Source organism: Camponotus vicinus, unplaced genomic scaffold, assembly GCF_025532165.1.
Source record: "Camponotus vicinus isolate PSW18456_S1 unplaced genomic scaffold, iyCamVici1.0 SCAF_4, whole genome shotgun sequence".
NCBI classification, from domain to species: Eukaryota; Metazoa; Arthropoda; class Insecta; order Hymenoptera; family Formicidae; genus Camponotus; species Camponotus vicinus.
The window spans coordinates 17,090,629-17,114,493 of NW_028141976.1; the positions used below are offsets into that span (position 1 = coordinate 17,090,629).

Genomic DNA, 23,865 nt, shown 5'->3' on the forward strand with positions numbered 1-23,865 from the left:
CAATTTTATTATTCAAAAATTCTTTTTTCTCTCATCGAATAAAAACAAGAGTGAAAAATTTCACATATTTATTTTTTAGTTACTTTTATTTTAATTGTTTTAGTTGTTTTAATTGAATTATTTTAAATAAATAAATATATATACGTAATTTGTTTATGAAGAGTATGCGTTGTCGTAATTTGTTTAATGAATACGTAATTTATTTATGAAGAGTATACATTGATTTTTTATCTATTTTTATAGAGAAACAACTATTAAAGCAATGTTACACAAAATGGCTGATTTAGAAAATTTTATGTAAAAAAAATAAATAAGATATTAATAAAGATCCCTAAATAGATAATTAAGATCCCTAAATATAATATATGTATCTTTTCTGCGTCTGAAAAAATATTTAATTTTTAGCTTTATCTGACATTCAATCAAAATATTTCAGTTATATTTATATATTTAAGAGCATTAAGTTAAACTTCCAAATAATTTATTCAACACATATACAAAAAAACATACATTAAACTATACATAATTTTATAAATAAAATGACAAAAGCAATATACGGTCCGGATGATAATAAAACGTAATAAAAAAGAAAGGCTAAAAAACCGTGCCGCAAGATGTTAGAGCGTAAAAAATAATAAAAGACTAAGTAAGAGACATAATATATTAATAATCAGTTCGATATAAAAATACATACGTACGTTCCGATCTTTTCAAGATCCTTTTCAATGTTCAAGAAGTCGTTAGAAAATAAACAAAATTAAAATTTAAAATAATAATAACAGACCTCGATTAAACAAAGACAAGCGCGATAGGAAACAAATAGACATTGTTGACAAGTAGACGTTTAACGGCTAGATTTAAAGAACATAAATCTATGGTTAATTATTCGTCTGACTCCCATATAATTGTTTCATCTCACAGACTCCTGGATCATGACTTTAATTGGGAGAACACGATAATCCTTGATGAAGAACCTTTTTATAGAAAAGACTGGTTTCTGAGATGCTTCATATTAGCCAGCAAAAAAATGGGTTGAATCTACAAAATGACACCTCATTATTAGATGATGCTTATCTGTCTATCATTAAAAAATGACTTGCTTTTTCGAAGTCTCCCGCTCCTTTGCTTTCTACTTCCTAAGTTCCCTTTCCCCTTCCCCTCACCCTTACTATCCCTGTCTTTCCCCCCTCCCCTCTTCCTATTCCTTCTTCACATTTTATCAGTTATCGTTCAGACTTTTCACGATCGCAATCCTTCACCTTTAGATATGATTTCGCTTTGGTTTATCTCGTTTATATCGATTCTCTGTTTTCCATATTTGTAAGTATCTAGCACAGACTCTCGATTTCGCTCTAAAAATTTTTTCCATGTCTTTTGCGTAATATTATGTGCATTATTCGCTTTTATAACTAATGTTTTCATTTTTGTTAACGGTTTTTTGTGATTAATTTTTTTGCTTGACATGTGTTTCTTTGTTTCTTGATATGTATTGCTTTCTTTCTTTCTTTTGTATTTTTTACATAGGCATCCACCTCGTTCATCGATTAAGGGATTCAATTTGTTTCTACCGACTCTTTTGTGGATTTTCTACCCGGAGGGACTCCTGGATTTTTAAAAAATTTTTTGACCAAGTTCAATTTTATCCTTACGACTTCATGACAAATTTTGGGACTTTTTTCATCGGGGGATCGTCACACAATATAAATTTTGTGAAGAATAATTTTCACGTATGCGGTTTTATTGCGTCTTTTTTCTGATGAAGAGGTGAGTGTTGGCCTTCTTTCAGAAAATTTAGCTTATGGCCAGACATTATTAGTTTTTTTTAGTTTACTACTGTCTATGCGCTTTCATTCGTCACATCAATTGTTAGTGTTTTAAATTTTGCGACCATTATTACTGTACACAATGTCTATTTGTTTCCTATCGCGCTTGTCTTTGTTTAATCGCTCTCTGTTATTATTATTTTAAATTTTAATTTTGTTTATTTTCTAACGACTTCTTGAAGATTGAAAAGGATTTTGGAAAGATCGAAACATACGTATGTATTTTTATATCGAACTGATTATTAATATATTATGTCTCTTACTTAGAGTCTTTTATTATTTTTTACGTTCTAACATCTTGCGCCATGGTTTTTTAGCCTTTCTTTTTTATTGCGTTTTGTCATAATTTTATAAGTATTATGATAGAAACAATAATATCAAATTTTGTAATATTTATATTTTATTGATCTCTCTATATTTTTCGATAACGTTTAAACTATACGTGAACAGAGATCTAATGAAAAGGCAATATTGAATGGATTTATTCAAAATAATATGAAGTTTTCGGGAAAAATAATATTTTCAACACTTACAGTATTTTTCTGATGTTGTTCTTTCATTTCCGTTCTTATTTCTGGTAGTGTTTTTTTGAGAGAGATGTCTTTCTTTACATTTTTAATTGATTTTGACGTCTGTTTAACCATACATGTTAAAATTGTGTTTTCTGTTTTGCGAGAAACTGGTACTAATATAAGAGATTGGAAAATAAACATTGTTTTTTTTACTGCTGATGCTTCTTTGAAAGTAATGTCTTCCTTTTCCTTACATTTTTAATTACTTTTGACGTTTGCTTCAGCTAAAGATGTTAAGTTTGCATTTCCTTCTGTGTGAGAATCTGATTTTAAAAGTTTTTCAATCCATAAAGATTCTATTTTCGTAGGCAAGATTCGCGCCCATGTTCTATAAATCACTTTAGTGCAAATTTACAGATCGTAGGATGTTAAAAAATTTTTAAATACTTTACATAAATTCGTATTTATTTTCTTAGTTATTTTTAATAATGTTAATGGTTGAAGAATTATAAATGCGTTATATGGAAAAAACACTATTTTGAAGTTGTCATTTTGCGTCATGCTATCTTCTAAGAAGATAAACTCCGTGTGATTTTTGATGAGTAAAATCACTTTGCCGCTTGTCTTTGTTTTCTGATGATGTTTTCTCACTAATTTTATAAAGTTATTATTGTACCAATTTGCTATGATTTCACATTTCCATTCATCTCCTTTTTTCTTAAAAATGACACCCTTCTCGTTTTTCAAATATTTTTTAATTGCTTTATCTTCATATTCATATACGTAAAAAGGTGGTAATTTATGACTATCTGTAGCATTTGTACAAAACATAATAAATAGACGATCATTTCTCAATTTTGCTATATCAATTTCGTTCTCATCTTGGTGTTGAAAATAAGTTTCAAAGTTTAAATATACTCGGATCATAGTGTAAATATTGTTTCTTTTAATATTTTCTTCTTCTAATTGGTGGTTGAATTCTCGAATAAAGTTTTCGTCGACGTCTAATTCTTGTTTAATTTTATCAGTATCTCGCGCGAGATTTTGCGAATTCTCAGATGAATTTGGAGATTTATAATTAGTAGATTCTTGTTGATTCTCGGAACAATTTAGATATCTTTTCAACAATTTTTTTTTCCTTCAACTTTTGGCGGCTCACCCAACTCGTGCATAAGTTGAGTTTCTTTAGTCTTAAATAGCTGTTTGGAAAAATCGAGATTTTGTGAATTTTCAGATGAATTTCTAGATTTATAATTAGTAGATTCTTGTTGATTCTCGAAAAGTTTTAGATATGTTTTCAACAAGTTGCATTTTCCTTTAACTGTTAACGGCCCACCTAACTCGGACATAAGTTGAATTCCTTTAATCTTAAATAGATGTTTGGAAAAATTTCCCAATTCCATCCTCTCTCGATACCACTTATGCAATGTAATTAAAATTCTTTGAATTGTACTACGAGAGATTTTATACTCATCAATAATTTGAGCTGCCGAGGTACCTTTTTCTAATTTATCCATAATTTCCATGCGTTTTTGAATCGAAAGAACGTTTCGTTGTTTCGTTTGGTTGAAATTATAAAATTTATTTAAAATTATTCCCTCACTTTACTTTATTGAGTTTACAGATACTTTTAAAACTTTTGGTACACGATATGAAAGGTCGAAAATAATATTGGCAACTAAAAATCATTGATTGGTTGTTCTTGAAAAGGAGTTTGCTAACGATCACAAACAAAAACAGTATCTAACAATCGTGTATCAATTCCCTAATAGTATTTTTTAATTTTTATGTTTACCGTTTACATGCATTAACATTGGCTAAAATATTATATTGTTTATAATTTACAATAAGACGTATAATAAAATTAATCGTAAAAAGTTGTGAGAAAAATTGTTTAAGAGGATGCCGGAGTCGCGGCCGAACTCCGACGGGTAGGCGCCCTCATTTTAACATAACTAAAAGCGTCGGTACATTACCAACACTTATAGTTATGTTACCGACAGTATTATCTAGAGTAGAAAGACATATATATTTTAAAAAGAGCAATGTGAAATACAAGCTTTTTTTGTATCGTGTTTAATTGTATTTATATTGAAACAAAAAATATGTTGCATTTCTACTGCTCTATCGTCTCGCACAAGCAACGATTTTAGAGTATAGATCTGTCTTTATTGCTTACATATTTAAATACAATTCTATCATTGCTCTCATTAGCTATGTCTCTTTATATATATAATAAAAATATATTGTGAAAATATTTATAAATATTACTTATAAATTTTATGAATATACGACATTACATCAAACAATTTGCATAATACATTTTATATTGTTAGTTTTTGATTATATCGATTTAACAAACATCGTACATAAATTGTAATTTGTAGAAAGTTATATGCAAATATCCTTTTTATTGTATGTATACAGAATGTCGCAAAGTACTATATACATATAAGCGCTTGTGAGGAGCGCAGTAAATTCAACAAAAAAGTCTCGTAGCATTTACAATTTTCGTAATAGTAATAGAAATTTAAATAAAATCGGAAATATGTATCTGTGTATGTGAGAGAAAAAGAGAGAGAGAGAAGCATTCGGCCGTTCGAGTTATCGCATGATCCAGCGTGTCAGGGCTTTTTGTCGGCGCGCGGCAAGGGGAGGAACAGCGCGGCGCGGCGATGACGGGTGGTAACGAGTGGCAACGGCGTGCCCCGCTGTCCCTTCCCTTGTCGCGCGCCGACAAAATGTCCAACACGCTGGACCGTGCGATAGCTCGAACGGCCGAATGCTTCTCTCTCTCTCTCTCTCTCTCTCTCTCTCTTTTTCTCTCACACACACACGCAGATACATATTTCTGATTTTATTTAATATTTCTATTATTATTACGAAAATCGTAAAATGCTAAGGCACTTTTTGTTCAATTTACTGCGCTCCTCACAAGCGTTTATATATAGTACTCTGCGGCATTCTGTATACATACAATAAAAAGGATATTTGCATATAACTTTCTACAAGTTACAATTTATGTACGACGTTTGTTAAATCGATATAATCAAAAACTAACAATATAAAATGTATTATGCAAATTGTTTGATGTAATGTATATTCGTAAAATTTATAAATAATATTTATAAATATTTTCACACTACATTCTTTGCCTCAAAAGCATCGAAATAATAGATTTATATCGATAATATAATGGGCCCCTTCATCGCCCATTCCCGTGAGACGCAACCATAATATGTGTATTTTTTTCGTCTCTCCGATATATGCAAACGAGATTGAGGCGTCTTTTTCTAACGATATTCATTAGAATATTGTGATCAGATATGATAAATGTAAAATATGATATATGAATAATTTACCATTTTGGAAAAGGTAATTAATTTTCTGCTATAATTTAAAAAAAAATGTTGCTTCATACATTTTACACATTATTGAAATATTTTTCCTTACAAGGATTTCCTTCTAAGGCTATAGTTTATAGTAGTGTAGCGAAAGCTGCAGCATAAATTTCACAGCATATGCTATCAGGTTGTTAAAGCTTTTTAAATATTATATTATTTGTAGGCAACGGCGATGAAAGTAAATTTTTTTTTAGGCACCAATTTATTATATGTACAGCCGGGTAGGCTATCGTACATTCGAAGCTTGGTGTCATCAAAAACAATCGCCAGCAATCACTATAATTTGCTCCAATAATTTGTTAGCTTTTGTCGCTATGTGACATGCTGCAATTATATAAGAATTATCAAAATATAGCACGCTTTCAAAATAAGAATCATCTCTTATGACGCGTAAAAATCGGTCCAATGATTCATCTCATCTGGATTTTTATTCTTATCAAATATGCCTTTTAGTTGAGGCAGTGTCTTTATGATCTCTGAATTAAATTTCGTTTAAATTTCGCTACCAGAATGTACATGCAAATCGTATCTGATGTAAAACATTTTTAGTAACCAGCACACAAATTAAGATCGCTTCTCGAATTTTTTTTTAAACAACCAGCATACAAATTAAATTAGATCGCCTCTGGATTTTTTTTGAATAACCAGCACACGAATTAAATCGCCTCTAGGTTTTTTTACACCAGCACACGAATTAGATCGCCTCTGGATTTTTTTTTTAAATAATCAGCTCACGAGTAGATCGCCTCTGACATAAATATTTTAATAACCAGAGCGCACATGCAAACCGCATCTTTTTATAAAAAAGACTTTTTATAAAAAAAGTATATATATAGCTTTATTGTTTATGCAAAAACTTAATATAATGAGATTGGAATAAAATTTTCAAAATTTTTTTAAAATTAATTATACAATTAAAAAGCATTTCTGATTTTAATTATTGCAACGTCGATATATGCATTTTATTAAGTTTTTGCTTTACAAGTATGCTTTGGATATTTTACTTCTTTTCTTTTTTCATTATTTTTTAAATATCTTTCTGATAAATAATAACGTATTTATATATTCGAAAACTTATTCTTTTTTTATGAGATATTAAAATATTTTATTTATTTTTATTTATTTATATATTTGCTAAAAAAAATGAAATAAGATAATATTAAATAGAATTTGCCCCGTTATTTTAATAGTAAAATAGAGAGATTTAATAGTAAAATATAATATTTTACTCTTCCTTTTTTTACTCTTTTTCTCCTGTTTATTTCCTTTTCATCTTATTTATTTATGACACTAAACGACTATTTCAGCTGTCAATATTTTAAATTTCTTTATATTCATTTTAATGAAACTTTTTATATTATGATATAAACTTTGTTAAAAGTATGAAAAAATTCAAAGTTCAAAAATTTAAATATTATATTTAAATAGTTAACATTTTTGTAAAGTTTTTCGTAAAAAGTATCAGTATTTTGTTTGTCAAATTCACAAAAATTCATACATTCCACATTTCAATTATATCAACTATATGATATTGTATAATGTTTTTGCTTTATTTCGTGAACATCTAAGAATGATGAAGGTCTATTAACTCATAACTTATAAGAAAGAGTAGGAGAGTAGGAGAAAATCGATATTGGCTGGATTCTTTCAAAGACAGAATATAGCCTAACGCAATTGTAACAATTTATCATCAAGAATATATATAAAATAAATTATTCGTCTATCCCAAATCTACGAGTAGAGTATATAAAATCAAAGACATATTATATAATTCTTATTTTTTAAAGTTTTTAAATGTTATTTTTTAAAGTTTTTAATCTACAGTTATATAATAAATATAATACGTATTAAATCTATGTCTTCAGTTTATGAACGTTAACTAGTATATTTTGTAATCGTTATCTTGCATATTATAAATTTTATTTCTTTTACAAATTGCGTTATTCAGTATTAAATTTGTTTATTAAAGTTTGTAGAAGAAATAAGATTTAATAGAATATATAGTTAATATATAGTTAATATATAATTAATATATAGAATATATAGTTAATATATAGTTAATCAGCTGAGATAATTTGTTAGTATCAACTGCAGTATAATTTTCAGCACGGATTACGCTGGAGCACAGTAAATTCACGAGCATGGAATACGCGCGATCCATTCTCGTAAAATAACAAACGCAGATAGAATAGAACAAAACATCATAGGACTACTCGTAATCCCGATCGAAAGAAATTAAATCGAATGTGTGAAACATCGTCAACAGGTATCCAATATCATTCTCGGCTGTGTTTTTTATCGTTATTTTAAAACAAAACCAGTTTCAAATCAATTTTCGAATTATTTTTTGCCGACGTGCGAATATACTGATAAAAAAGATTTTAATTCGATGATTAAACTTGCTGACAGATTTTGAAATTTTTAATCGAAAAATTGGCGCATTTTAACATACTTTGTCACTTGCATTCAATTTCCATTGATAGATTAAAATATAAATATCAGACTTTTTGTTATTTCTTTTCGACACATTTTTATTTGTATACAACATATTAGGAGGTTTTCTTTATAATTTAATAGAATACTACAATAATATGGTAATTAATCTTGAAATGTAGAAAAAGAACAAAAGAATTATCTAACCATCAGTTTGATTTACATGGTCTGTCCAAAAAGTATCGGGACTCATTTTTTCTAGCCAGGGGGAAGGGATGGAGGGTGGTCTCCATGGGCAGGGACGTTGATGGGGGATGTCAGGTATACAACGCGACCGGGCCCAGTTGCCTCTGAGTTTTTGCAGAGTGTGGATCGCGCCCGGAGTGAGCAGTTGTTTTGTGGTTTCGTCAGAAAGCAAGATGCAACGAACGATTGAACAGCGGTATGTGATACATGTAAAGTTTTGTGTGAAATTCAAAAAATCCGGTGCAGAGACTCTTGCCATGATCCGTGAAGCCTACGGGGAGGATGCCATGTCCGAAACATGAGTTTCCGAGTGGCACAAGAAGTTTAAAGAAGGAAGGGAGGACGTCGAGGACGAGCAACGCGCAGGACGTCTATCAACAAGCTGAAATGAAGAAAATGTGGCAAAAAAAAAAATACTTTATCTAACCATATAAATGTTATGTAGCAATCTATCTAAGTTCTCTTTATTATTTATTAATAATAAAAATAAGTATTCTGTTATTAATTACGTATATGTTCTGTAACAATTTAAAATATTTGTGTTTTGAAACGTAATTACAATAAAGAGAACTTAGATAGATTGCCACATTATATTTGTGACGTACACGTTCCTGAGCGCTCCTTAGTTACGAGCGGCGCGAGCGGTAAGAGGGGAATAGTAGGCGTAAGCTAAGAAATCCGGCCGAAAGTTGCAAGTAAATTCCAGCACTGATTTAAATAAAACTTGTTTTTTTTCTTTGTTTTCTTTTTTAATATTTTTTAGAATCATTCTTTTCGTTATTAATCGAATGAGTTTTGCCTAACTTTGTTTTAATTGAGCATTTTGTCTACAAATTTGATTGTTTATAAAATATTACGCGTGAAAATTAGTATAACTATTTTGTGAAATATATCACGATTGTGACTTCTTCAAGTATCCCCATTCTTCTTTAACCATATCTGCTAGTTTTTCGGCAATCATATAAATAGGTATGTTTATATGCCCCGCTATAATTTCAGGCATGATAGATGCATCTGCTACTCTCAATCCTTGAACACCGATTACCTATGCAAAACATTAGCTTACAAAATTGTGTAAATTCATAAATTTATATATAAACATTGTAGATTATAATATATACTGTACTTTATAAATATCTTATCGTGTCCTTCAAATACCTTTAATTTAGGATCGACGACAGCAGTTGGGTCCTCTCTCGGCCCCATCTTACAAGTACCGGAGTAATGATAGATAGTAAAAGAAATCGTTCTGATTGCACATTCCCAATAAGCAAAGGAATCATAAGTGTAATCTTCACATTCGGGAAAAGTATCATTAGACAATTGCGAATCAAACATCTGCATCGCCTTCGTTTGACTGATTTTTATCGCAACCTTAATACCAGCAATCATCGTCTTGATATCCTCCACATCATCGAAGTAATTTGGCACAATCTCAGGTTTAACATTAACATCATTAGCCAATAATCTTATCCGTCCACGACTCTTTGGTTTCAACAGCATTGGCATTATCGTCCAGCCATGTTTATAGAGATATTTATTCCATATTTGAAGCATTTCGGGGTTCAAACCCATTACAATCGGAAGAAAAAGATCTCCTTTGAAACCACTACTGACAAACAATAATTCTATATCCGGTAAACCACTGTGTTTTTCTGGATGCTTAGTATTGATGAAACCAAGAGCCTCACATGCACCCGGAATTGTAAGTGGTCCCGATTGTTTTGTTAAGAAATCCGCTATATATGGATGCATAGGATTGATTATGTCCTGCAATTTCATGGTCATTGGTTCATTCGTTATCCATGTCAGTCCACCAAAGCCCACATGATCCATCAAATTTTCCCCGACCGGCGCATTTCGAACAACATCTATGCCGAGTTTGGTGAGATGTTTAGCCGGTCCAATGCCGGACAACATTAGTAATTGAGGCGATCCAATAGCACCCGCGCATAATATTACTTCTTTCCTTGCGAACACGGATATAATCCGACCATATTTAGTAAACTCTACACCAATCGTTCGATTTGTACGACGATCTATTAACACTTTTCTCACCATGCTTTTTTGAGTCACGTGAAGATTTTTGCGACCATGTATAGGGTATAAGTATGCTCTATTACTGCTCATGCGCATACCGTTTTTAATCGTGGTCTGCAAATATGAAAATCCTATTATATCCTTTCCGTTGTAATCTACTATTGGGTATTTTAGCTCTTTGCCAGCTTTTAAGAAAGCCTCTGCTAATACAGTATGAAAAGATGGGTAAGTGATGTGCAATGGTCCCTCATTTCCATGATAGATAGTATCCGATTTCAATTGCGAAATATCGATTGTTTCCAATTTCTTGAAGTATTTGAGAACATCGTTGTAAGCCCAACCTTCATTTCCCATTTTAGCCCAGCGATCGTAATCCTCGGCGCCGCCTCTGGTAGCAATCATATAGTTTAACACGCTGCTGCCGCCCATCACTTTTCCCCTCGACCAGTTACAACTGTTGTCGTTCATACCGAGACAATATTTGTTGGATGGCTTGGTTCGATGCTTCCAATTAACGTCATTACTTAGCTGTAGAAGGTAAGCGAATAACGGAATGTCCATGATCAAATTCTCATTAGATCCAGCTTCGATCAATAATACCTTGACCTGAGAAATTTCACTCAATCTCGCGGCTATCGTAGCACCAGCCGTACCGGCACCAATCACCACAAAATCGTATACATCTCCATCTTTAGGGGTAATATCCGGTAATTCCTTATTTAGATAACGTTGACCCTGGTCCAAAAAGTTCAAAAGTCCGACACTCGCTCTGAAGACATTTGTTACATTCGATATATTCACATCATCGCTGTACAGATTATGAAACCGTTTCGATGAAGATTGCCTATTCGATTGTATCGGAACGATCATTACAGCGATACTAACAATAAGAAGGCGAAGGACTATCTGCAGCTTGCTCAACATATCTAAGCGAATGAAACGTATCGAGTGGAGCACATGCAATAAGAGAACTACATCTGTCCGAATATATATACTGACATTCATGTATTTATAGGTGTCACTGTATACGCAGACTTGTATCAAGGGTAACTTGATAAAATGACGCAATATGACAAGATAGTTGCATTATTCATTGCGAATTCTAAAGACACAAGTCTTTAGAATTCGCAATGAATAATGCAACTATCTTGTCATATTGCGTCATTTTATCAAGTTATCCTTGATATATATTACGCTAAATATGTGAAAAGAATCAATTCAAATAAGAATAAATTGAAATAATAATAATTACTTCTCATATATATGTATAATTTTTTAAATGTAGTATTTAATAATAGTTTGAAGTTAATTGTATTAATATTTACAAATAGATATTATTTCAAACTTTTCTAAGCTTATATTTTTATTATTAAATATTGAATATTTGTGAAATATTTTTTTTATTACTTAATATTTTTGTTTTATTTTATTTACTTTTCGTTTCTTTATTCTTTTTATTCATTTAATTATTTTTTATTTTAGATTTTTATTTGTTGTTTTTTATTAAACTTTTTTTCCATTGTAGTCACAACCGTCAGAGCCGAAATTTTGGAATCTTTTTTGATAAGACGCACGATAAATCTTTCATCGGTCTTTGAAAGAATGTATGATCAACCACTTCTGGGCGCATTTTTTAGTTTTCTGTGTACAAAATCGATCAATAATAAATTGAATCGTTGAGCGGGCTCGACCAACAATCTTCGAATTTTGCGAGACTTTTACATTGATTGTGCAGTCTAATAATAATTTTTCTTTCTTCCTTTTCGACCCATTTTTACAAAACAGAGAACAATGACTGAATGAAACTATGAAATTTTAAGTCAATACATAAAGGGGAAGTCAATCAAAAAAATGTAAACAAACATACAAACTATGTTCCCTACCTAAGATCAGTTGTTGTCATTGATATCATAGTGTACGAATACTTTTTGTATTTTCGAAAATCGTTATATTTTGTTATTTTATTCTTTTAAAATATAAAATGTTATAATTTTTGAGTTTTTTTTTAAATGTTATTAAGAAAAGAAGAATTTATAATATAAACACATAATTATTTGTTTATTATTTATTGTTACACAGAAATAATCCATTTTTTGTGAAAATTCCTAATGTACGAATACTTTTTACACCCACTGTATGTGAAAATAAAAATTTTTCGAGCTGTGTGACGTAAAGTAAACATTTACCCATAATAATTTGTCTTTGATTTTATACTCTACTCGTAGATTTGCGCTAGACGAATAATTTGTCAATATTCTTGATGATAAATTGTGGTAATTATGCATAAAAAGGGCCCACCTTCGCACAAATGTGTTATTGACATATGTTGTGAAGATATTATCCCTGATTAACATTCTGAAGGTTTTATCCGGCGGTCGTTCTTTATTCAAAAGTTATTAACAAATAAATGTGAGAAATATTGACATAAAGATTCTACTTTATTTGTTCACCGATTTGCTTTATTTTTAAATATGTTATAGGGGAGATTTTCCCGAGTTATTTCATATATATATATAAGGATCGGACTCAAATAGTTTTGGAGATATAGGCTGAAAAAGGATAAATATAATAAATACAAAAATAAGGTAAACCTTCGGAAAACCTACCTATATGAAATAATGGGTAAGAATACCCAATTTCTACGTATTTTTACCTCCTGAACACGAATATGAAACTTAAAAATAGCGGTCTAACTCGCAAGTCGAAGAAAAACGCAAAAATAAGTAAATTAAAAGTAAATAAAAAAATACAATTAAAATATATATATTGCGACGTCTTTTTATTTTTAATTTTTCGATCCTCCTCGGGTGTTGGAGAGGAGGATGTTAATGGGGAGCGAAAACGCCGTCAAAAAAAAAGACACAAGGTGGATAGAGATACTCGCGCTCGGAGGAACTCAGATGGAGGGTGTTCTCGCGCGAGCCGCGGCGAAGCGAAGGCCGTCTCGAGATCTCGAAGTTGGGCGCCAGATACGGTCTTCCACGTATCAATTCGCAAAATCGTCAGAATAACGCGAAGAACGTTAGCCTGTTTCGCCACGGGCCGATTAGCTCACCTAACGGTAGAGGGGCAGGGTCCGTTGAAAAGGATCCAGAATTATTTTATGCGAGGCGGTCGGTGATTACGAAAATTGACGAACACAACGGGATTTAACGCTCACGACAAACGAACACTCAAATAAGTTACGCGAATTTAATATAAAAGAGAAGGTAACAAATTTATTTAAATAAAAGAAATATAATAGAAAAGAATATAAAGGGAAAGAAATAACAAGTTCTAGAAAGAAATAGTAATAATGACATAAATTAGCGAGACTGAATTAACGAAATATAACTGAGTTTAACATAAATGCGAAAATTTGAAATAACGTACAACAGATCGACAGCGGTGATAACAATAGCAATACGAAATCGAGATCATAAGACAGCGGAGATATTTATCGTCCTCCAGGCCCGTTTTTATGGCCGGACTTTGCGAAACCGAACGGCGTTTCGAGAGCGTAACGGAAATTTCGACAATCTCCTCGAGGACGCATTTAACAGATCTATTCCCTTTGTTACTCGCTCTGTTAATCGACAGCACTATGTTTGAAATGAGGTTAATAATTGAGCGATAGTAATCAAGCGATTTGCGAAGACGAAAAATCTCGCTTGCTACGAGCAAGATCGATTCACTCGGAATTCGATAGCCGTCGGACGCCGCTTCGCCTCTTTTCGGCGTAACGCTTTCTATCTACGCGAAACCCTCGAATTTCGACACTTTCTTAATCTATTATGCACCGCGACACACTCCAACGTACGACAAATACCACGCAAATACCACGCAATAAACGCAATTCGTACCAGTATCAAGAGCGACAAGGACAGCACGACATTTGCCACGTCGTCACACGCACACGGTCACACGCTCACATACACGCTAATTACAGACGAAAATTGCCCGGAGATCGATTGCGGGGATGTCTTACGCGGTTTCGACAACTCTTTTCGACAGCACGGATAGCGGACGCATTCCCCGCGATTTACCGCGCACGTGGTCGATATACGAGAGCCGGTCACTACGCGTTTTACGACACCCCGAATCCCGGAGAGAGACGAACGGTTCCTTATCAGCTACGGCCTACGTTACGATCGTCCTTGATGCCTCGGTCGCTTGTCTCCGGTCGCCCGAAATACACGAAAATCGCGAGCTCGGTACACTGTCCGAGCGACAACGAGACACGAAAATGGCGACGGCGACAGAACGGCCGGTCCGCGGACGGAATCGCGTACGTGGCGTACAAAATAGCGATGGGCAACCTCACCGATACTCGCTCCCGTTGACAGGGGATGATCCTCGGTCTCGTCCTCTCGACAACCTCGGCTGCGACACACAAAACGACAACGACAAAATACGTTTCGCAGAACGACTACAAGCTGAGAGCGCCCGCACCAGAGTGATTCCCTGGATCTCGCGATCCAGGGTCGATAGCGGCGTCAATTCTGCGCGCAGGGGTGCGCGGGTTAGCGGCCAATAGCGCCGCGACACGCGAGGTATTACTGCGCCCCGCGACAACGCCGTATCGGGGGTCGTAACGGCCCCGATACTTTAAAAATGCTGACTTTCGGCGATCCTGTTATCCACGATCGTCCGGAGGTAGATTTTCCGTCCTCTCTCCTCTGAGGGTGGCGCCGATCCGGCCCGGTTATTTCGGCCCACAAGACAGATGATTTCCTTCCTTTATTTGAAGGGGGCGAAATCCACCCGCGACTCTGTTCCTCCGGCGTTGTCGTATCGGCTGTCGTAATGATTCCTCTTGGGCCTCTTCTGGTTTCCCTCCGGCGGGTTGCCCGACGTACAAAAATGATACAAAAAAAATAATTAATACTAGCGCGAAAAAGGATAATGGCTCGTCTCTCCGGAGATTTCGATACGGCTCTCGCAATCTTTTTCTGGCGCGGCCGCTCGGATCGCGCCCCGTGAAGATTTCCGGGGCGGATGGACGCGCGTCGGGACGGCAACGTCACAATATATATATATATATATATATATATATATATATATATATATATATATACGAAATTACTCAGGAAGATTTCCCCTATAACATATTTAAAAATAAAGCAAATCGAAGAAGGGGCTCCTTTTATGCATAATTACCAACGATTTTAAGGATTGAAATCACCTTTCATACGTAGGGCGACTTTTTGTTTTTCTCTCGATGTCCGAGAAGTCCGAAAATTATTCATAATATCGGAAAATGATATTTATAATTATATTCCGAGATATTTATAAAATATTTTATAAATATCTCGGAAACTAAGGCCGAGCGGCGGTAACATGTATAAGGAAAAGTTGTTCAGAATCATGCTCCCGACAACATATTTCAAGGTCATTGAAATCGGTGAGGAATCGCTAATGTATATAATTACCGATTCAATTATGATATGCATAATCGAAATCGTCAATAGACAACGCGCGACATATAATTATTATCACACAAATGCGAAGATATTTCGAAACATTTGAGGTCTGTAATATTTGCGGATATAAAATTTGTTGTCCGTTATATTTGCGAATTTTTAGAAAATAAATTGCGATTTAAAATTCGCGAGAAGACGCGACAAATAAATAAATCGACAATATTCGATTGCGATATGTATAATTTTTGTAATATAATCAGAGCCTCTAATAAACACGCGCGATATAATTACTATCACACACAAATGTGACGATATTTCGACGGACGTATTTAAGATCTGTAATATTTGCGAATATAAAATTTACTATCCTATTTATTTGCGATTAATATGCAATTTTATATAAATGTCGCGATTGAGAAAATACATATTGCATCTCACGCATGATTAGTTAAATGAAATAAAATCTTAAGACTTTACAATTTTAAATATAATTAATATATAATTAAAAAATCGCATTATCGCTACTTTTAATAGAAAATAACGGAACGAAGCGCATATTTCGCGTATTTTATTTATTTAATCAAGTAAGAATCGTAGAAACAGAAATCTAAAATAATAAATTATAATTTCAACGTGAAATCGATTTCCACAAGCAGAAATTATTACTTTAATGATATTTATAGAATTAAATATAATTCGACCGCGACGCTTTATCTTTTATTTTTCAATTATTTAAATATAATTTAGATTCAAAACGTACAGAGTAAAGAAACAATCGAATCATAAACATAGACGTAGAATACATAGACTTCGCGTTTGGCTAAAAAGTTGAACAAATTTTAGAAGGAGACAATATGCTTTCGTGGTGTTAGTTTCTCTGTCTATTAATAACAAGAGTGGGGCAAAAATTTAATATGGTCACTGCATTTGACGTATGTCTTGATCGATTTCTTTCTCTCACCACGCGTCATTAGACAAAGAAGAAACTACCATGAAAATAAGCTCTCTCTTTCTAAAATTTGACGTTTCCGAAACAAAGGAGAGAGTGGGAATTCGCGGTCTATATATTATACGTCTATGATCATAAATCGAAGTAATTAACATAGAAAAGCTTTCTGATACATCAATCCTTTAACAAATATTATTTAATTAATCTATGTAATCTAAAACACTCCTATACACTTTAATATTCCGTATATATGTTAAAGTACGTAAAATATTTCAGCATTGAATGAACAATAACACGTTCGGTCCATTGGGGGCGTATGACGCGTTGTGTTTACATGTCACGGCCTTGATATCAATCGCACGGCAACATTCGAAGAGTAAGGAGGGAAGGGAGTGCAAAATACTTCGTCTATTGTCAAATTTTCTCTCAACAATAAAACGGAATCGCGACTAGTATTGAAACATAATTCGCTATGATAATTATAATTAATACTTGCTAAACTTTTAATTGTAATTATTACGCGATCGGGAGTGCTGTGCAAAGTGTTTCACGATCGTTGCGTATATAACTAATCTTAATTAATCTTGTTTTCGGAAGTGAATGTGAGTGCAACGAAGAAATAGCAAAGGAGAGGAAAAGCAAGTCTGAAAAAAGCACTGGGTAACATAAGAAGCAACTGATTCATTCATTCATCCTTTGTTCAGTCTTTCTTAGCCCTTTGTTCGATTTCGAACGTAATGATTTTTCTTTTTGATAAACTTGTGTTGCGCACCAGATTATCACACGTATATGGGACCTACAGTTTAATGCCGATTCCTAACGGCTACCATGGAGAGGTGCTCTTGGCAAGATTTCTCAGTGGTTTGCCATACGGAACAGTCGCAAATAAATCGCTCATTTAAGTGTTTTCTAACGTGGGTGTATTTTTATATGTAACAGTAGTGATACTCGATAATACAAAGATTGAATTTGATTTATGTGAAACAACATGAAAGTGTAAGTATGATTTGCAGTTTTAAGAAAATAATGTGATATTATATTGGTTTAACAGTCTAATAATTGAATTGTTTTTTTTTTCAGATTTTCCAGTTTACTTTAATCATTTTTCTTTAATCTTTTTCACCGTCTAAAAAATAAATATATTTATGTCTTAGTGTTCTCTATAATTCTTATACACAGTCATGAATCATATGTTACAAACTTATGAAACTAATTTTAATAGTGAAAGTAGAAAAAAATTTTTTAAATTAGTATATATATAAATAATAATAATCATTTAATATATAAATTAAATTTTCTGTAAAAATGCATTTTATTTGATCTGTTAAAATTAATTATAAAAGAATAATATTTAAAAAATTAGAATCAAAGAATTTAAAAAATTGTAAATATTACTATTTTTTATATTTGGCATAAAATGCTATGATAATTTTTCTAAAGCTACTATTTCTTGATGGGTACAAATAAATAAAAAAAATTCAATAATTTATACATTATTAGTTTTTATTCTTCTCCTTTTATTTATATTTATCACATGTGTCATGCATTGGACTCAAAAACGCATCTTTTCCCACTGTGATGTGTCAAAGTGATCCTGAAATTGTGATAAAATCAATGCATCATCGATAAATGCAATACATACACGAGAAACAATAAAAATATTTTACCTCACAAATACAGCTGGAGGCTGTAGGTTGCCAGAACTTCCGTCCAGTCTGCAATATCCAAATAGATTGTCTCTCGGGATCTTTAGGAAAACGAAAAAGTTTCTTCCCTTGTCCCTCTTGAACATTGCAGCCCTTCATTTTGCACGTACAGACCATTTTACCTACATGTAAAAAAGTAAAATGGTATAATGTACGATATAAGTACATGCAGAGAGATATGAACTAATTGAAAATATTTAATGATTATAATATTACACATTGTATATTGAGATGAAATAAAACACAGATACACACTAACTTTATATTATGAGCTTATAATATTATATATTACATAAAACACAATTTTACCTTACAATTCCTTTATCATTCCACATGCACAACAATCCACATAACCTCAGCACTTGTCAACACGTAGCAGACGAACTCGCCCAGCGTGGGTATGTAATGGCGGACAAACCATGTGACTCGCACTGACCAATCACGGACATGTACAGCTATGGCGCATCTCTTATTATAGGTCTCTAGTTTGCCATTGCCTTCCGAGAGAGGAGCGAACGTATACAATTTTTCGATTCCGGGAATCGAACCCAGGACCTGGAGTCTTTGGCTTTGTAGATTAGTATTAGACTATCTACTGTGCCACGCTTCCCTCATTTATATTAGATTTCTATCTATCTATCTATCTATCTATCTATCTATCTATATGTATATACAGGGCGATCCTGAAAAACGATCCGTCTATAAAATGACATATTCCTGACACCATTCTAAGACAATTTTTCCTTTACCAAAATTTGATTTGAAGCGTAGTTTTTGAATTATGAGCAAAAATAGTTAGTAAATCACGCGTCGGGTACAGAAGGCAGGCAGGAGCGGCGCGACGTGCCGCGAGCGCGGGCGCAGCTGACCGCCCGACGGGTGATTATCACCGCATGAGTCGCTAACTATTTTATCTTATAACATAAAATTATGCTTTAAATAAAATTTTGGTAAAGAAGAAAATGTCTTAGAATTACGTCAGAAATACGTGTTGCTTAAAATAACGTTATTTTAATAATGAAAAGTTGTTCCGGATCGCCGGCCGTCCGACGTTGCAATCAGCTGATTGCTACACGCGATGTGTGTATGGCGGAGTGTGTGCGTAAGAGAGAGAGAGAAAGAGAGAGAAAGAGGGAGAGAGGGAGGGTAGGAGGGACAGACATTCATACACACGCACGCACTTTTTTTCTCGCTCTCTTTCTCTCTTTTACGCAACACTCATACACTCTCTCATTCAGTCTCTCACTCACACTCTCTCGATCACTAACTCACTCACTCACCTGCTTACTCACTTGCTCATTCACCTTGTAGCAGCGTAGCGAATCTTCATGCTATGTATTGTTGTATCTGCTGCACGGTTATGATTGCTAGAGATGCGCGACACATTGAAATTTTTTCGATTATTAGTCTCACACTCGATTGACACAATACAGATTACGCGATAACGAGTTTACTGTTTATTCACTCACTATTGATTTATCGATACCAAAAATTACTTTCAAAGAAACGCGAATGCAAACAGCACATGACTCGACGCGAAGCGACGGACCGCGGAGACTGCGCGACCACAAGAGTTATGTTGCCAGAAACGCGACACGCGACATCTAACAAACGACTTGCGCGTGGCGCGTGATTGACGCGAGATAAGACGAACGATCGGCTAAAACCTTCGCATTGCGAATGCGGTAGAAAACATGAAACGTATAATGACATACTTAAAAAATTAATTATTTATAATAAATAATTATTATAATAAATAATTAATTTTAATAATTAATAAAAAATTAATTATTTATAATAAATAATTATTATAATAAATAATTAATTTTTTAAGTATGTCATTATACGTTTCATGTTTTCTACCGCATTCGCAATGCGAAGGTTTTAGCCGATCGTTCGTCTTATCTCGCGTCAATCACGCGCCACGCGCAAGTCGTTTGTTAGATGTCGCGTGTCGCGTTTCTGGCAACATAACTCTTGTGGTCGCGCAGTCTCCGCGGTCCGTCGCTTCGCGTCGAGTCATGTGCTGTTTGCATTCGCGTTTCTTTGAAAGTAATTTTTGGTATCGATAAATCAATAGTGAGTGAATAAACAGTAAACTCGTTATCGCGTAATCTGTATTGTGTCAATCGAGTGTGAGACTAATAATCGAAAAAATTTCAATGTGTCGCGCATCTCTAGCAATCATAACCGTGCAGCAGATACAACAATACATAGCATGAAGATTCGCTACGCTGCTACAAGGTGAATGAGCAAGTGAGTAAGCAGGTGAGTGAGTGAGTTAGTGATCGAGAGAGTGTGAGTGAGAGACTGAATGAGAGAGTGTATGAGTGTTGCGTAAAAGAGAGAAAGAGAGCGAGAAAAAAAGTGCGTGCGTGTGTATGAATGTCTGTCCCTCCTACCCTCCCTCTCTCCCTCTTTCTCTCTCTTTCTCTCTCTCTCTTACGCACACACTCCGCCATACACACATCGCGTGTAGCAATCAGCTGATTGCAACGTCGGACGGCCGGCGATCCGGAACAACTTTTCATTATTAAAATAACGTTATTTTAAGCAACACGTATTTCTGACGTAATTCTAAGACATTTTCTTCTTTACCAAAATTTTATTTAAAGCATAATTTTATGTTATAAGATAAAATAGTTAGCGACTCATGCGGTGATAATCACCCGTCGGGCGGTCAGCTGCGCCCGCGCTCGCGGCACGCCGCGCCGCTCCTGCCTGCCTTCTGTACCCGACGCGTGATTTACTAACTATTTTTGCTCATAATTCAAAAACTACGCTTCAAATCAAATTTTGGTAAAGGAAAAATTGTCTTAGAATGGTGTCAGGAATATGTCATTTTATAGACGGATCGTTTTTCAGGATCGCCCTGTATATATACAGGGTGTCCCGCAACGTGATGTCCACACTGAAATTGTGTATTCTTTGTGTCATTCTAAGTCAAAAAGTCTTAATACACATATGCCCTAAAGTCGATTGTTTCAAAGTTATAGCGAAAAAACAAAATTGCATAAAATAAGAACAATATTATTTATTAAAGATAATATTATTTATTGATAATTAAACAATAATTAAACGATAATTAAACAATAATTTACTTTATAAACTACTTTATAAATTGTTCAAAGTGACTACCATTTTGGTCTACACACATTTCTGCTCTTTGAATTATTGATGTTGTAGACCGCAAAAGAAGTTCCGCATTGTTACGTATATTACAAGCGTCTGTTATTTTATTTAATAACTGCTCCCGATTGACTGGCTTATCCGCATAGACTAGAGATTTCATGTGCCCCCACAAAAAATAATCCAGAGGAGATAGATCGGGAGATCTTGCAGGCCAATTTATTGGACCTCCCCGGCCAATCCAGCGCTCAGGAAATTTTTCATTTAGATATCTTGTAACAATTCTGCTAAAGTGAGGTGGTGCTCCATCTTGTTGAAACCACATTTGTGTTCTGATGTTTAAAGGCAGATCTTCAAGAAGTTTGGGCAACTGTTCTTGTAATAAATGCAGGTATCGTTCAGCATTTAAATGATCTTCAATAATGATGGGCCCTATTAGACGATTACCGATTATACCGCACCAGATATTCACTGAAAATCGATTTTGAAAATGTGTTTCAATAATAGCATGAGGATTTTCTTCTCGCGGTGACCAAACGTGTGAGTTTCTATTATTTGTAATGCCGTCTCTCGTAAAACTAGCTTCGTCGGTAAATAAAATTTTTGTATGTATTTGCCGATTTCTTAAAAGCCAGTGACAAAAATCGACGCGTGCAGGATAATCATTTGGTTGAAGAGCTTGAACATTCATAAAATGGAATGGGTATAAATCATAATCACGCAGTACTTTCCAAATTGTCGTTTTAGAGACGTTAGTTTGCGCCGAAAGTCTTCTGATACTAATAGTAGGAGTTCTGTCCACCGTTGCTAGTATCGCATCCTCGATTTGACGATGTCGCCTTAATGGTCTCTCAAGATTTTTATTTGGGACCGTACCAGTAAATTTAATGCTTCGGTGGACATTGCTAAAAACTTTTCGATCTGGTACTCTGCGATTAGGAAACGGTCGGTGATATTCTGTTACTGTTGCACGTGCGTTAAGGGTCGTCTACAATGGCCGTAGCATAAGGTTGTAAGGCCGTAGTCGTAAGAAATTGACCAATCACAGTTGATTATTCTCCTGAACTTCAACTAGGATTGGTCAATTTCTTAATACTACGGCTTTACAACCTTATGCTACGGCCATTGTAGACGACCCTTTATCATTACAGAAATCATAAATAAAATGAATATCGGCATATTTTTCATTGGAAAATGTACTCATGATTGGTAGGTAAGAGAAATTTCTAAGCTCTGTTTATGCGATGTTTTCACTTAAAACGACAGTCAATTTATTAATATTATCTTGTGTGGCAAGTGTGGAAAACAATGAATTAAGTCGAGTATGAAGTTGCCGCATGAGCTGAAGCGAATGCGGCAACTTCATGCGCGACGTAGTTCGTTGTCTTCCGCACATGCCATACATACAATATTTTTTGTAATGCCTGTTATTTCCGCACTACTAGTGTGGTAAGGTAAGTCATAAAGGTGCTTTTCTCGCATTAGTGCGAGAAATAACTACTTTTGCATTTTTTCGCTATAACTTTGAAACAAGCGACTTTAGGACATATGTGTATTAAGACTTTTTGACTTAGAATGACACAAAGAATACACAGTTTCAGTGTGGACATCACGTTGCGGGACACCCTGTATATATATAGAATAAATAAATAAATAAATAAATATATATATATATATATATATATATATATGAGTATATAAACGAAATTAGTGGTGCGAAAATAAATAATATCTGTTGTGAGCTGTTTTGTGAATCATTGAATTTTTTACGATGAATTTTTTACGATGACTACGATAGCACATTTGCCAGATGAAATAATTGCTGCAATTTTGGAAAATAAGAACAGCATGGGGGATATCGTGAATCTTAAATCCATATGTAAGAGATTACAGCATATAACATTTAGCACCAAATTTTGGGAAAAGAAATTTTTTCAGAGGTATGATTTTAAGTATTTTTTTATTAAATTTCTTATATTTATTTCATATTTAGTCGATTTTCATCGCTCAACGGACCTTCGTGAAAATAATAGTGAAAAAATAAAGTTAAAGTTATTACATTGTTATCTTATTAATTTATATTGCGTTTGTTGCTTCGTTGTATATTGAATGTCTGATGTTACAATTTATTACGATCGTAGTAAAAGATCAAAATTTAGTAAAGCCAAAATTTTAATACATCTAGAGGCTCGACAAGTCATAATAACTTTTATTAATCATT

The 23,865-nt window shown here is 33.7% G+C and overlaps 2 protein-coding genes across 2 annotated transcripts; both read right to left on the bottom strand.

Annotated features, from left to right (window-relative positions):
* Positions 1–7,275: 7,275 nt before the first annotated feature.
* Positions 7,276–11,431, bottom strand: LOC145970582 (glucose dehydrogenase [FAD, quinone]-like). The gene is made up of 2 exons (XM_083097468.1): positions 9,577–11,431; positions 7,276–9,463 (listed from the first exon to the last, which is right to left on the bottom strand). The coding sequence occupies exons 1-2, from the start codon at positions 11,380–11,382 to the stop codon at positions 9,311–9,313; spliced, it is 1,959 nt and encodes a 652-aa protein (XP_082953594.1). The 5' UTR covers positions 11,383–11,431; the 3' UTR covers positions 7,276–9,310.
* A 6,824-nt stretch (positions 11,432–18,255) lies between these two features.
* LOC145970928 (uncharacterized) lies at positions 18,256–18,904 on the bottom strand. Its single transcript, XM_083097996.1, has 3 exons — positions 18,825–18,904; positions 18,477–18,637; positions 18,256–18,403 (listed from the first exon to the last, which is right to left on the bottom strand). The coding sequence occupies exons 2-3, from the start codon at positions 18,630–18,632 to the stop codon at positions 18,362–18,364; spliced, it is 198 nt and encodes a 65-aa protein (XP_082954122.1). The 5' UTR covers positions 18,633–18,637; positions 18,825–18,904; the 3' UTR covers positions 18,256–18,361.
* Between the last annotated feature and the right edge of the window lie 4,961 nt (positions 18,905–23,865).

Bases quoted from the DNA above. Each gene is read 5' to 3' on its own strand.
- LOC145970582 (XM_083097468.1), bottom strand. From the start codon at position 11,382: ATGTTGAGCAAGCTGCAGATAGTCCTTCGCCTTCTTATTGTTAGTATC. The intron at 9,464-9,576 runs GTATTTGAAGGA...TGTTTTGCATAG, and splicing joins TCGTCGATCCTAAATTAAAG to GTAATCGGTGTTCAAGGATT.
- LOC145970928 (XM_083097996.1), bottom strand. From the start codon at position 18,632: ATGGTCTGTACGTGCAAAATGAAGGGCTGCAATGTTCAAGAGGGACAA. The intron at 18,404-18,476 runs GTAAAATATTTT...TCACAATTTCAG, and splicing joins CCTCCAGCTGTATTTGTGAG to GATCACTTTGACACATCACA.